Below are 16,323 nucleotides of genomic sequence, written 5' to 3' on the forward strand. Positions count from 1 at the left end.
TCTCCCCAGTCTAGTCCCCGCCCATTTTATTTTCTGAGACAGGGTCTCATTAGCCCAGGCCAGCTGAGGATGACCTTGAACTTCAAATGTTCCTGCCTCCCTCTACCAAGTTCTGGAATTACAGGCCACAGTATGTGCCACCACCACACCCAGAAAGGCCCCATTCTTTAAATCCCCCCCCCCCCCCCCCCGGAGGAGGCAAGTGGGATGAAGAAAGAAAGCAACAACTTGCTTGTCTGTCCCTGAGCTTTCCTGGATGGACGCAATTTCAGAGGAACAGCCCCAGATGCTGATGGGAATACCTGGGAAGAAGGCTGACTCAGAGCAAGACCACGCCCATCTCTCCACAGCTGGCACAAAACTGACGCTAAAAATGGTCCTTTCAAAATACCCCTAAAATGCAGGTGTTGTGAATATGAACTCTGCCCACACCAGCCAAGCTCTCCTCCCAGCCCTCTTTCTTCCTTCATCCCTGCTATTAGCCCGGCATCCTAGACACCACTCTGAGGCTCAGGCAAAACCAAGCAGGAGGAGCCACTGAGCAATCTCAAGTGGTAACAACCTTGTTCTCGGCTCGGTGCCCACCACCCACCACAATGGGTCTCAACCCACATTTTCCTGCCTCTTCAATTACCACTCCCTCGTCTAATGCAGTCAAATGAGACCCACACCTGGACTCACCCCATACTTTCTGGCCTTCATATTTTTTGTTTTATTTACTCTGCATCTTATCTGGCATGACCTCGTCTACCCTGTCAATCCCTGCCTAGAAAAACCCAACCCATCCTGCAAGATGCAATCAGATACTGCCTCCTCCCTGCAGACTGTCCACCCACAGGAGGATTAGTTCACACTTGGAGGCACTGTGGCCATAAAAGCACTTGGCATGCACGTTATCAGTCAGTCCGTGCCACCACCTCTGGGACAGGTACTGTCATGACTGGTCTCATTTTACTGAAAAGGAATCAAAATCTTGGAAAGGATAAGGAATTTGTGAATTTGTGAATACAAAGCCCAGTCAGAAACAGAGGTAGGGGCAAAGCCAAATTTCATTTCCTCAGAATATAGGATAAGCTGTCCAGTTTCTGTGTTCCCAGAAATGGTCCTTTCAAAATATCATATTCACAACACCTAAACTTTAGGGATATTTTGAAAGGACCCTTTCAAAGGACCATGGCTTAGAACCGGGTATGTCACTTAGCACACTCTGCTCACCCTCTGGTAAGTTTAAAGGTCATTCAGAGAGTCCCTTGAGAGCAGGAACTCACGTCCATGTTCACACCTGCTTTACAGAGGGTACTTCTTACATGCTTGCTTACGATCTCTGTAGACTTATCGGTAGGTTGGACCTGTCTGCTCTCCCCACACACACCCAACTCCTACGTCTAAAGACTGGGCTTCTATAAAGACTCTGGCAGAGGGGCAGGACAAGAATATTCAAAGATAACAGCACGGGGGGCGGGGGGGAGAACTCCAGCTTGCCAAAGGTGACAAGGAAAAAAAAAAAACCTCAGTGGACAATGATGTTGAAAAACAAGCTTCTCATAAGCCAGAAAGAGACAGAGTGAGTCCTAGCCACACCAGACACACACACACACACACACACAAATCCAGATGACTTAATCTTTATTTGTCCAAAAATAGTATTTATTGAGCACCTACTGGATACCAGTGACCATTCTAGGTATTAATAATACAGTCATGAATGAAACAGGCCAAAGTCCCTGCCCTCACAGAGCTTCCATTCTATGAGGGGGAGAGAGACAAAACCAAACCAACAGCACAACAGAGAAGTGAGGGCAAAACACACCGAATCCAGTGGAAGGGCTGTAGACAACACCAGAGGAAAGAAGGGGGCGGGGACAGACATGTGGGGGTCAATAAAAGATAAAGATGACGAACAAAACTTTAATACCATTACAGAAAATGACAAACAAGACATACAACACAGTAGAAACAATGGTAACTATAACCCCAGAAAAACTCAGTATTTGTATAAGAGATGCCACAAACAAATACCACTGACTGGCAGATGAGAACATCACAAGTATTTTTCAATAAATGATCCTTGCCAGCAACACAAAGAGTTCATACAAATTATCAGGAAGGAACATAAAGGAATCGATTTAAAAACTCAGTGAAGGACATGAGCATTAGTTCACAAAGGAGAAGTGTGGCCAGCCAGCTGAGGACGCCATATTGCCTCCCAATCCACAGTGAGTGTTCACCAGGCTGACAAGGATTATGCACTAAATGCACTATGACCTGCCTATGCTCTTATGATCCTTTTTTTCTAGAATACATAGGGAAGAAAGGTTGACCCAGCTGTGTTCCTTGTGATACCTCTAAAAACTTCATGGACAAAGTTTTAAGATTTTTAACTAAAGCTGGGTGGTGGTGGCGCATGCCTTTAATCCCAGCACTCGGGACGCAGAGTCAGGCGGATCTCTGTGAGTTCAAGGCCAGCCTGGGCTACCAAGTGAGTTCCAGGAAAGGCGCAAAGCTACACAGAGAAACCCTGTCTCGAAAAACAAAACAAAACAAAAAAAAGACTTTAACTAAAATAAAGAAGTGACTACATACACTATGTTAACCACTAGAATTTGAAACGATAACATTTTCACTGGCTATAAATAAATCCTGCCTCAAGTTGACCAGCACCTCCTTTGGGTGGGGTGGAGAGTGGCCAGGAGACAAAATACAGGCTTAGGAGTCCAGGCAAAGGGTCCAAATAAGAGCCGGGGGATATTGGGTGATTAAGGATTTGAACGTAAGTCGGGTTTGGAAGCAATTTAAGTCGCACTGACACCATGTCCATCCAGAGAGGAAGACAGAACTAAGACACAGGATTGTAAGCTGAAGCAAAGGGCCCAGATCTAAGAAGCTCACCAGTTAGCCTACGACCAGGGCCAGGACAGGAGGCGGGAGCAGCATTGGGGACACAGGAGGAGAGTGGTTCACACTCTGGGCCCCTCACCTTCTGCTCCACAGAACAAGGCTTCAGGGGCCTGACGAGAGCCCAAGAGAGGAGAAACTTCAGACAGACAACAGCATACCACACCGCACCGAAGAGAGATTCACCCAGGATACACCTTCTCTCAGGTCCAAGGCCACTCCCTTAGGTCCTGTGATTTCGCTTCCTGAAACTGGGTAATGACTTGTTCCAGAAGAAATGCCGGAGTCTGAGTCTCTAGGAATAGCGCAAGTAAGTGACTACCTATGGTCGTGAGTGGGTGAGTGGCTCTCGACTCTGACTCCAGCTTTCCACAAACCCCTACAGAGTATGTGGGGTCCAGCTTCAAACGGGACCCCACACCCAGGCTCACGTCACCAAGAGCTCTCTTGAGGTGTGGAATTACTTGTCTGTTTCCTTCCCTTCCATGCCAGCCTAAGCTGGGGTCGACAAGACCACCGATGTGAACGAACAAGGGCAAACTCCCACAAGACAGCATGCCCCCCAACACACTTTCCTCTAACAAACTGGTAGACATGCCAAGGTCAGAGGGATGCTCACTCCACCACCACAGTCTACGGGCTTATGCAGGCTAACACCACCCTTAACTAAAACTGCCGCCATACCACCTGCTAGCTCCCAGAAACCCTTGCTATGTTTTGATGAAACAACAACACAAAGCATGCTTCACTCATCTCACTTAGGCTAGGCATATTTCTCTTTTCTTTGGGCATATTCCCACTTTTCCTGAAGTTGGTTGAACCATGTCTGTTCAGGCAAGATGCCCAGAAGGCTAGAAGCAAACCGAACTTTCCTTAAAGAAGAAGAGAGAGACATTCACTGACAATGACCGTAGACAGTAATTCAGGAAGGACACCAGAGGGCCACCTCCAAATATGAGGGCCACCATATACAAATATAACCAGTCCGCCAGGACATTTGGCTGAATGTGCAGTTACAGGAGCGTGATCCAGTGAGGCGCGCCTCCTTCCCACAGCGCTGGCACGCTTCGCCTCTCTTCCCTTCTCCTTAGTGGGCATCTTCTGTGCCTGTTCCACCTGGCACTTTCTGAGTTATTTTTAATAGTCCTTTTCAGTGCAGTTCTTGCTTTGATGTCTAGGAACCCAAGTTTCTAAAAAAAATATCCCGTGGATCTCTGAGGTCTCTTTGATCTGTAGTTTGAGGTTGTATGTGTCGAGGCTACTGTCTGAGAGTGTTTTCACAACTGAGGGCCCCACAGGGTCAAGGGTTCCTTTGAATAGCATATCTTTCCTGCTTGCTCCAGGGCTCAGCACAGATAAACACCACCTCTTCCCCGCAGAGTGTACAAGCCTTCTTCTAATCACACCCAGTAAGACGTGTCCACCTCTGCGTCTACCCAGAGCAGGCTAGCATCTTATCATCTTCCAAAAAGTCGGAGACTAAATGTGGAGAAGAGCTCGTGCGACATGATCTGGGGACAGTTCAATTGAGTGGGTTAGGGTCGAGGGTTCAGGGTCATGGCTCCTTCCCTGACCCCCCGTGGACCTAATTACCAGCTATGGGAAGAACAGGGACACAGGGCATTTCCCCAAAGCACTCTTTGGTTTACGCATCACACGACAGTTTTGAAATGAAGATCTTTGAGACAGAGACAATTCTGTCTACTTTAACTGTTCTACTCAAGAACCTGCTGAGGGATATAGCTCAGTTGGCAGAGTGCTTGCCTAGCATGCAAGGGACCCTGGGTCCAATCTCTATCACTACATAAACTGGGCATAGTGACACACACATGTAATCCCAGAACTTAGGAGTTGAAGGCAGGAGAATCCAAGGTTAAGGTCATCCTTGGCTACATAGTGAGTTTGAGGCTAGCCTGGACAACATGAGACCCTAACCCCCCCCCAAAAAAAAAATATCAAAAAGCAGTTTGATGGCTAAGTTAGAGAGCGGCACACAGCACAGAGAGGAAGAGAGGCATGCCCAAAGATCCAGGCTGGTTCCCAAGACTCCCACAGAGAAGAGGGCCAGCCCCGAGTACAGGGGAAGCCATACACCAGATCCTTTGACCACTTACCTCCACTGAGGGTCTGCATCACAAGAAACCATTTACTGAGAGCAGTAATATTAGTAGTTGCTAGTATTCATTAGATATTTTCCATGTCCTTCTAATGAATAAGTGATATATAGATATAGATATATAGATATAGATATAGATATAATCTCATTTAATTTGAGCCTACAAAACCTTCTCAGGCAGACATTCTTGTTAATTCTATTTTACAGGAAGGGAAATGAATAAATTTTCAAAGTCCCACAACTGGTCCACACAGATCTGCTTGATTCTAAAGTTCAAGTTTATGGCTATCTTCTGGTTTAAGGGTATCTCTACACTATGTCCACAAAGATCTCTGACTGCAGGAGGTGTGTGTGGTCTCGGGGCCTGCAGGGGATCAGTCCAGAAGCCTTCTATGGACAGAAGGGAACTGCTTTGCCAACTGACCTAAGAGCCAGGAACTCAACGCTTCAGTCTCAGACAAGTCACTCTCTAGCTGCTCCGCTGAGGGGACCTGCCTCCTCAAGGTCATGGCCCCGTCACTCTGCCAAATGTCTGAGGTGATGAGATGGGACTTCCAAAGCCATTTCATGGAACTGCAAACAAGTCCTGCTTTGGCTTTTGTGTGGAAGGGAGGCCCTGCTAACAAAGTCACTGTGTTTGGCTGTTCACTGAAGGGCTGAAGTGCAAGGCAGAAAGTGACCCTTTAAACCAATGCGGGACAAGTCCATGACTACAGACAGGGAAAGTTCACACACACACACACACACACACACACACACACACACACACACACACACACACACACACGGCGAGCCATGAGTACACACATTCTCTATTTTCTGTTCAACAACTGACTTCATCCTCCACTGGCGAAGCCTTCCAGGCAGGTCCACCCACAACCCACAGACCTCATGAAGTATGGACAACAGCTATGAATGCAGCTCAGCACAAAACAGCAAATTTACTTAATACAGGATGAGATTTTTCTTTCTTTCCTCCCCCTACCCTGTTCTTGAACACGCACTTTGTAGGTGACAATGCTATGCTCGACGTCAACATGTTGGACACACCTGTGAACCTGGATGGATTCCAGGCACCCATGGGGCATTCCTACACCGTGGATGCCAACAGCCACTATTGCACATTATCATGTTGCCACAGAACTCTTCCAGGACCCAGGACCCAGGGCTAGCAGGAAGAGATGGCCCACTTCTTAAAGTCCCTGCTCTTGTCCCTGGTTGCTGTTGCCCAGGCTTTTCTTCTATGACAGTACCCTTCTCTGGGGTCACAGCCAGCTTTCCACCTTGGGTACAGGAGCTTCTAAAGTAGGCTGGCCAGACAGTCTGGCAACATGAAACTCTACAAGGGAAACCAGTCTGCTGTGTGCTACACACACACACGCACCAACCTGCTCCCACCAGCATCTGCCAGCTTTGGAGGTTTTCTAAGCCCCCACCCCCACCCCCAGGTGCTCCTAATACTGAGCCAGGTGGAGAAACAGAGACGGGAACATGATTATCTTCTCACTTTAACCAAACAGCTCTGTTGGGGGATTGAGAGACGGCTCGGTGGATAAAGCACTTGCTGTAAAAGCGTGAGGACCTGAGTTCGGATCCCCAGCCTCCCCATAAAAAGTAAGGTGGGTGTGGTGGCTGCCTGCAATCCTAATGGCTGGGAAGTGAAGACAGGGGCTCCCTGGAGCAAGCTGGCTGGCTAGCATAGCTATATCAGTGAGCTCCAGGCTCAGTGGCAGACCCTGCCTCCGTAAATACAGTGGAGAGTGATCCAGAAAGACACCTGACAACCTCTGGAATCCACATGCACACATGTGCCCGTACACATGCAAGCACACATATACACGCAGACCAAAAGAACGTCATCATAAAAAGAGGGTGAGCAATAAAATGAGGACATGTTTACTACCTAACGTGGGAAACAGTTAAGGAGCACACGATTGGCCTTAATGCATGGCACATGACCTTACCACCCCCTAACAGTGGAAGCCAAAAGACAGCAGAAGCCGGGGCAATCACTTTTATTTTGACCACCGCTCTTCAAAGTGATATTCATGTCGGGGAGTGGTGGTGCATGCACCTTTAATCCCAGCACTCGGGAGGCAGAGGCTGGCGGATCTCAAGTTCGAGGCCAGCCTGGTCTACATAGTTCCAGGACAGCCAGGACTGTTAAAACAGAGAAACCCTGTCTCAGAAGAACAAAAGCAAAGCAAACAAAGATATTCCACTGAGGTAGGGAAAACATATTGCTGAACACAAAAGGTTTTTAAGAGACTCGGCAGCGACAGCTGGATGTTTGGGGCTGATCAATAAACTCACACTGACACTTCCTTCAAAGCTGTTATCGCCAAAATAGGACCCAAAAAATGGCCGGAGACATCCCTGAGGAGTCCCAGCCTCGGGGAAGGTGAAGCGGTGACAGAGACAAGCTTTTGGACTTCAAGGGAAAGAAGGAAAACATCCCTGGCAGCAGCTGTACCCGTGGCTGCCCCTAGCTCCAATGTGCCTCTCCCTCCGGGTACCAGGTGTTGACAGATAAAAATACACTTCTCCACTAAAGTGGGAATTCAGCATTCCACAGTGACTAATTCGGTATGGAGTTTTCAAAACGAGGCCCGAGTGACCTGGGGTGATGGCGTTGTGACTTTGTTGATTTTGTTACAGTGAACCGAAGTTCTCATAAAAAGCCACACCTATGTTAAATGACTCTGCAAGGCTGGAAGACTGGTGGGAACCTGCTGATTGTGGAGAGTAGGAATGTTGCAGGTCCAGAGCCAAATTATCTTAGGCTACTATTAATTGCCCAGCTGTGTCTGACCTAATACCCTCGTGATTACCAGGTGAAACCTTCTGAGCTATATTAACTTAACAGACCATTAGCTTTCAACAACCCCACAGCTAAGGGTGTCATCAGACAACACCTGAGACCTAGAGCAGAGCGTCCCCTGCCTGCCCAAAGCTCCTAACAATGGATTTGGAAAGTGCCTTGATTTATGACTTCCTTTTGTGGTGTGACTACAAAGACTTCCCAAAACTGTTAGCCACATTGGAACATGGCAATCGGGGTACCCTGAATGCATGTGTCCAGGTACGGTCATTCATACATTCATATCTGGCTCCAGGATGAACTCTCTCTTACTCCCTTTGAGGTGAGAGCTATGTTTTTGTGTCGACTCTCTTTATATAACGACAAAGCTGAGATCACAGTAACAGACACAGAACGCACACACACGCACAAGAAATAATAAAATAAAGAACGTTGCCAAACTCAGCAGATTTCCACCAACTACCCGATCACATGGGATCCAGGAGCAACACTAGCAAGCTCCAGGCTCACCCTTTCCCTTTGTAAGGGATGCAGCTGTGATCTGGGACTATTTACTCAGAGCAGCCAGTATCAGAAAAGCTGTCTGTATTCTGAATGAGACTCAATACTTTCCTCATTGAGAGCGCCACCCAGTGGCTCTGGCCTGGACTTGCACCAAAATAACACTCCCCTCTGCCACAAACCCTTTTGTAAGACCCCAGTCAGCACCCCGACTCAGCATGTCTTCCTCAGTCCCTCCAACCGCGCCCCCCCCCCACACACACACTCCTGTCTCCTTTCCAGCCTGGTGGCTCCTCTGAACACACTCACTTGTCCACGTCACTCTTCCACGTTTCTAACTTTAAACAACCTAAGTGCCCACAATAATTAAGATTTTTTTAAACCTCTATTTTTCTGTAGGTGTAGCCACAGTGTGCTGGACAAACTTGATTATTTTTACTTCCTGATTTAAAGATCTTAAATTCAGAATACAGACTTTTAAAAATAAAAATCTCCTTTCGCTGTTAAAACCCAGGCAGCCGGTAGGTGGCAGTAGCACCCCTCGCAACGCTGTCCTGACGGTGCGGGGCCCTTTCTCTCCACTGACCAATCTTCCACACTCAATTCAAGAAGCTTGTGTGGGAAATGTGAAATAAAAGGCCCGGCTCTCAGTCTTTGCACGCTTCCCTCTTTAAACACACACCCCACACATGCCGGCTCAGCCCTCTGTATCCATGGGATCCACACCGTGGATTCAACCACCTTCAGATTAAAAATATTGGAGAAAATAAAAATTACGTCTGTGCTGAGCATGTACAGATTTTTCTCCCCATCATGATCCTCTAAACAAGACAGAAAAACAACAATTTATACTATATTCAGTATTGTAAGTATAAATCTAGAATGATTTAAGATACACAGGAGGGAGACTGGAGAGGTGGTTTAGCAGTTAAGAGCACTTGCTGCTGCTGCTCACAACCACTCCAGCCCCAGGGGATCTGACGCCCTCTGCTGGGTGAAACAAGCAGTGACCTCAGACAGCGCGCGCGCGCACACACACACACACACACACACACACACACACACACACACACACGAGCACAGTACAAGTCAATCTTTTTTAAAAATACACAGGAGGATTACAACTGTAGTGTACATATACAGGGCCATTTTATATATGAGACTTGAGCATCCAAAAATGTTGGGGTCCTTAGAAGGCTCTAGAACAAAATGCCTCAGATACTGAGAACTAAACGTGTATGTGTGTGTGTGTTCCTTTAATTAAGAATATACTCTGGAAATATGATAAAAACACAGAATTCTTTAGTTATCTGAAAGTACTTAAAAAAAAAAACCCAACTCTGACTTTGGTGTCAGTCACAACGCCTTATAGACAAGGATTTAACTAACTCAAAAGCCAGTCAATCCGAGGTTACTCAGAGCCTCTCTAGTACTAGACATGAGCAGTGCACACCCCTGCTGTGAGGACAGGGAAATGGTAGCCCCAGTTAGGATCCCACTAATTAAGACGTCACTTCTGCCTCCCACTTTAAATGTGGGGAAGTCAGAGTGGAGAAGTGTGCTCTGACAGCCAAGGTCCCTCGAGACGACAGATACCTTCCCTTGGCAAGCACACTTCTGCCCATCACTGTGGATGATGGTGCTCCCACATGGGTGCATGAGTCAGGGAAGATGCAGCCCAGCTCCTCCCCAGCTTCTGCTACCCCACTCCCTGGACACTTGTGTGAGAGCCATACAAGACTCGACATGGTGTGTCTGACTTCTTGTGCGGAGACAAGATTTTGTCTACTGTGAAAGTTTATTCTAGACCTAATAAAACGAAGTGTTCCTCCCACCCTCATAATCCCCTGACCGTATTACCCCTACCACAGGAATACCCGCATTTCCTAGACAGCTAAAGTAGATACGCTTTTATCTGTTACGTATGTAATTTATTGAAAGTAGCTACAGTTCAAATATTAATGATTCATTAAAAAATAGTCATAGAGTTGGGGAGAGCTTCAGTTGGTAACGTGCTTTTCTTGCAAGTACGAGGATCAGAATTCGATCCCAGAACCTATGGAAAAGGCTGGGTGTGGTGATACAGGCTAGGTGTGGTGGTACAGGCTAGGTGTGGTAGTAGAGGCTAGGTGTTGTAGTACAGGCTAGGTGTTGTAGTACAGACTAGGTGTGGTGGTACAGATTAGGTGTGGTGGTACACACTTGTAATCCCATACCCAGAGAAGTGGAAACATGAGTATGCCTGGGGCTTACCAGGCAGCCAGAATGGCAAGAGTCAGGCCAGTGAGAGAACCTGTCTCCAGAAATAAGGTAAATGGTACCTGATGGCAAGACAGCAAGGTTGTCTCCTGGTCTCCACACACATGCACACACACATGGAACATGCATGCACATGAGCACACACATGCACAAGCATACATAAAATGGACGCATATCTTAAAGTAGTGATTATTGTAAGTAAAATAGTTTTTCCTGTTTTTTTCTGCCAACCAAACTTTTAATTCATTTGACTTTATTCTTCAAGCTAAAGAATTAGACCCTAGATATTCTTAGAACCCTTACTTACATATTCTTATAACAGTTACTGTTATTTTTCTATCCTATCCATTTTTCAAATTAATTAAGAAACATCTACAATGGCATGTGACCAGCTTTAACCACAAACCGATTTTTCTTCTACTGAGTATCACAGGAAAGGGAGGACAGACCATAATAAGCCAAGTCAAAATCATTTTTTTTTCTTTTTAGAGAACTAAATGTTCAACCTACCTGCTTTTCTTCTCATTTAGAAAAAAAACAGAATGATAAATCCCCAGCAGATTAAATATGTAACTTCTCGTATCACACAGGAGAGGAAGGATGCAGAAGAGGGAGAAGATGGAGGAGAAACAAGAGAGAGGAAGGAGAGGGGCCACATGGAGCAGGGCATCATGGGGAAGGAAGGAATGGGACAGGAGAGAGGACACCCAGGAGCCGAGAAAGGGCACAGCAGCTGGTGCGGGAGATGAGGGTGGATTCGGGAGGCACACGGAAACCTGAGCTGAGGTGCCTTCTGTCACCTTTTATCCCCTAAACTACAGGACTCACATGTGGTGCCACTGTCCTTGGAGAGTGTATGCACTGTGAACTGCACTTGGCCAATACTTTGGTCCAGAGAAAACCCTCCTTTGAAGGGAACAATCATTGGTCCACACAGCACACAAGGGGAGCTGTCCCTCTGGGCTGTGACCACAGTGGCCCGGGCAAAGTCACGCGTGAGCTAGAGTGCTATCTCTTCCCCACCACGGGAAGCTGTCCCGGGTCCCAGGCTTCTGGGAGAGCTTACCTCCTCAACCATCTGCTTGACTTTCTTCTGCTGGCAATGTACCATGTCATCTAGGTGTCGGATCCGCTCCCGGAGGCTGGCGGATGCCTCCTCCAGCTGCTGGTACCTAAGGAAGAAGAGAGAGCTCTGGGCCCTGACTCGGAACAGCCACGGCAGCAGGGAAAGACACAGCGTTGTAGAAGCCTTGCGAGAACCAAAACTCGAACTCAAGCCACACCCTCCTCTCCATGGACTCTAGGGATCAACCCGGAATCAACATCACCCCAGAAAGTGCACAGATGACCTTCAGGTCCCCTCCTCTGTACAATGACATGTCTGTACCTCCTGGGGCAGAATGAGTTTTTTCTCCACTGAGAAGGCGTGAGAGGATTTCTGCTTGGGGTTAATACAGACTGGGACAGGCAGTCAGTGATCTTAATTAGGGGACGGAGAAGGGGAGTCTAAGAACCCAGTGAAGCCCCTTCAATCAGGGGTGGAGTCCAGGAAAGCCTGCAGCCAGCTCTGCTGTGGCCATCACTTACTGAACAACCGAGGCACACGTGGAAAGCCCTCCGCTGCACCCTGCCCCGCACCACAGAACGTCTCTGGGCTTTTATTAGAGACATTATTCTGTCTTTGCTGTGCTCAAACCAACCAAAAGGAGCTGGTAGACAAGTGTGTTCTGTGCATCGTGAGAGCAGAACACGGGAAGAAGTGTTCAGTGTCACTGTCCATTTCCCAGCAACACCAGGTCCCTCTTTAGCACCAAAGCAGAAACTAGTAAGGACCCCTACAACTCTGGAAACGCTCAAGTTACAGGAGAAGGGCAAGTGAGTCGGCTCAGCAGGTAAAGGTGCTTGCCGCTAAGCTTAGTGATCCGAGTTTGATTACCCACATGACCCATATAATGAAAGGAAAGAATTCATTCCCAAGAATTATCTTCTGACCTCCACACTCATGCCATGGAACATTTGTAAAACATATACATACCTGCACAATAAATAAATAAACATAATTTTTTTAATTGAGGAAAACAGATTTTTTTCCCCAGCACATACTATGCAGCAGGCAATAGGTCGAAGTTCCCTCACAGTGGGAGCCAAAGGGATAGGCATCTGATCAACATTCCTCACTTAGAAAAAGAGTTTCCATCCCACAGTTAGGCAAAGAGCCTCGGAGGTCAGGTAAGTTGCCCAGCCTTTCTTTCCTTCCTTCCTCTCTGCCTTTTGATTTCTAGAAAAGGCCATGAATGACTCCTGTATTTTCCATCCAGGGTCTTACAAGTTCATGGCCAAAGGGCAATGTAAGGCTTGGAAACAAGCAACACTTTAAAATTAATTTCCAGGACAAACGGTATCAGCCACCGCTGATGAGTTATCTCATTAACAAGGTGCATCCTGTGACGCTCAGGGTCATGAGCACACCCAGACTGGACGTCTGTGTTTGTGGCCATCTCTGATGTGTCCCGCTGAACTAACAGCCAGCCTAGGGCAGTGAGATGTGACTGTAAGCTCCTGAAGGAACTGGAGCCACACTGGGCGCTCTCAGCCAATGTCACAGGGACTACATAGGTCGGTACCGGGTGAGGACCACATGAATGAAAACGCAAGAGTCAAATGAGCCAAAACAGGGCACATGGGGCTGGGGGATGGCTCAGTGGGGAGGGGGACTTATTGGGCAAGCATGAAGACCTGAGTTCAAATCCCCAATACCCATGCAAAAAGTTGAGCATAGCTGTGGGGTAGGGTGTTGTAGGAGGGGAGACAGAAGGGTGACCAGGGCTTGCTGGCTTCTAGCCTAGCTCCCAGTTCATTGAGAGACCCTAGATCAAGGGAATAAGGTAGAAAGTGATGAGTAGGATACCAGACGTTGTCCTCTGGCCTGTGTGCATGAACACACACACACACACACCCACACACACACAATGTGTGTCCACCTCTGAGTTGCTCCAAGTCCAAGGCCAGCTCGCCTCACCTGTCCTTGTCAGAATCCGCAATCTCCCCCGACATTTCTGTTTCATGTTCCAGGAGCTGGAGCTGGAGTTGATGCCGTTCCTAAAACATACACGATAAAATGGAGCCGGATGGAGCCAGACGGAAGATGAACACCAGACACACCCCGCTCTGGTGTCCAAGTCGGCACATCATTCCCTGGGTTTCACACATCTACTAGCCCAGAGCTCAAAACCCAAAGGGGCCCAGTGCATAGACATACTATGGATTAGACAAGACACTCTAATCAAATCACATGAGCACCAGCCCAGGATCACATGTCTTACAAAATTTTATATTTCTTTCTTTCTTTCTTTTTTTTTTTTTTTTTTTTTTTTGAGATAGGGTCTTTCTGAGTAACTCTGGCTGTCCTGGAACTCACTCTGTAGTCCAGGCTCGCCTCAAATTCAGAGATCCACCTGCCTCTGCCTCTTGAGTGCTGGGATTAAAGGTATATGCCACCACTGCCCAGCTTGAAAATTTTTATTTCTAACTAATGATAATCAATATCATAAATCATTGAAAAATTCCTGATAGTTTTCAAAATCATCCAGCAAAGAGGCTCTGAAATTCTGGCAATGTCCTATGGACCAACCACATCATGTTTACACAGGGGTAGTTACTTATAAAACATACATTATAGCCATTATGGCCAGAACAATTGTTCCACACACACACAAAGAAGTTCAGGGTTGGTCCCTTATAAACACATCAACTCACACAGAAAAGGGAACTTTGCAAGCATGGTTAATGATATGGAGAGTCTCATGTATGGTGATATTTTATTTGTGCTGAAATGTGATTTTATTTGTATGTTAATAAATAAAGTTGCCTGGGGATCAGAGCTAAGAGCAAGCCATTAAGCAGAAGTCTAGTAGTGGTAGCTCATGCCCTTAATCCGATCACATGGCAGGCAAAGTCTCTGTGTGTTCAAGGATACAGCCAGCATGGTGACACACTCCTTTAATCCCAGTACCAACCATAGAGACCTGGAGGTCTGTATAGACAGGCAGTGACAAGGAAGTCATGTGGTTGGTTTTAGAACCAATGAGAAGGCAGAACAGAAAGGCAATAAAAAGACAGGACACAGGAAGAAGGTCTCTCTCTCAGGGGAAGGACGGCAGCCAGTGGTAAGATGAGGTGGTCTTAGCTCTTGGCTACTGCTCTGACCTTTGGGCTTTTAACTCTTATTTTGGCTCTGTTTCTTATTTAATAAGACTATTTAGAATTTCATCTACACTCATGGGTAGAGTTGAGCTCGTACTAGAGGAGGCAATAGAGTTAAAAATCGGGGAGCTAGGGAGATATCACATGGCTGACTCTGATACCAGCGTATGGGCCACAAGGCAAGTAGTACAGGTAGTGCCCAGAGTTAGAAAAGGCAAGGAAATAGACTTTCTTTTAGAACTTCTAAAATCCTGCCAACCTCTTCATTCTGGGACTTCTCACCTCCAGAACAGAAACTGACTCTTTGGCAATTTATTTCAGTAGCAATAAGAAACATAGGTGTGTCGAGCTACATGCTTCATGCGCTTTGCTGAATCCATAAACATACATGTGTAAATTTAAGTTTGCCCCAAACAGTAAGAATTTTTACAATTACTTCTTATTTTTTTTTTTATTTTTATTTATTTATTTATTTATTTATTTGGTTTTTCGAGACAGGGTTTCTCTGTGTAGCTTTGCGCCTTTCCTGGAACTCACTTGGTAGTCCAGGCTGGCCTCTAACTCACAGAGATCCGCCTGGCTCTGCCTCCCGAGTGCTGGGATTAAAGGCGTGCGCCACCACCGCCCGGCTACAATTACTTCTTAAAAGGTAGGAAAATGTTCATAATGGCACAGTGCCTGTCATCACTGGAGTGTGTAGGAGACATACATTATAGATATTAATATAGCAAAATCCCTTAAAACACATTTGCGGAGCCCTGCTGCTGGGGGGCGGGGGTGGGATTTGCTTCGAGAGTTCCTCGGAGAAGGGCTCTGCCTCACATCTGCTCTCAGTGATTCTACCCAAAACACTGGTACAAGTTATATGGGCTCCAAACCTAAATGATGAGACTCTGTTTTCGGGGTGGGGGTGGGGACACAGACATACAAGGGAAAGGAACCTGTGACCATCCCTGTCTGAGGAGGAAAGGCCTGTATGGCAGGCCAGTCAGGAGAGGTTAGAGGCCCATCCTCAGATCTATCTGAAGCCTAAACATGCCCTTGCTCCACCATTAGGCTGGGGTTTCCAGCTTGCAGGGTCTGGCACGTGGCGCTAATTACATCATGCCCGTGGTGGGTCAGTGCTGTGGGCAACTTCGGCGTAACCAGAGAGCTGTTTTCCAGAAACCAGACCCAGCTTTGGCCCTTCCACTCCAGGAGTCTACCCAGAAGTCAGCTGTCAGCTGCTCAATGTCACCACGCTTTCTCTTCCTCTCCTTCCGTCCTGTCTTTTCTCTTCCACTTCCTGCCTCATTGTGCACCCCTGCCCAAGACTGGCTTGCCAGCTCTGTAAGCCTTCCCCCTCCCCCCACGGGCAGCCTGTTGACCACACACAGCTGAGGTTGCCTCCCCATCCCATTCAGGCCCCAGGCGCCTCATGGAAAAGTCAACCTGCCCCAGACACATACCCCAGAAACAAGAGGGGCGGGGTGCTGAGGGAGCCTCCACATACATGGCCTCACCAGGTTCAACCTGGTTAAAGAGCACG

At 47.3% G+C, this 16,323-nt stretch overlaps 1 protein-coding gene across 1 annotated transcript in view; it reads right to left on the reverse strand.

Annotated features, from left to right (window-relative positions):
• Positions 1 to 16,323, reverse strand: part of Myzap (myocardial zonula adherens protein) — a 92,771-nt gene that overhangs the window by 31,536 nt on the left and 44,912 nt on the right. Inside the window, exons 9-10 of the mRNA XM_052713759.1 lie at positions 13,612 to 13,691; positions 11,659 to 11,764 (exon numbers count right to left, since the gene is read on the reverse strand). Coding sequence (XP_052569719.1) covers positions 11,659 to 11,764; positions 13,612 to 13,691 — 186 coding nt within the window. The remainder of the gene's footprint in view (positions 1 to 11,658; positions 11,765 to 13,611; positions 13,692 to 16,323) is intronic.

This window comes from Peromyscus californicus, unplaced genomic scaffold, assembly GCF_007827085.1.
Source record: "Peromyscus californicus insignis strain IS unplaced genomic scaffold, ASM782708v3 Scaffold_11__1_contigs__length_118956290, whole genome shotgun sequence".
In the NCBI taxonomy this organism is placed as follows: Eukaryota; Metazoa; Chordata; class Mammalia; order Rodentia; family Cricetidae; genus Peromyscus; species Peromyscus californicus.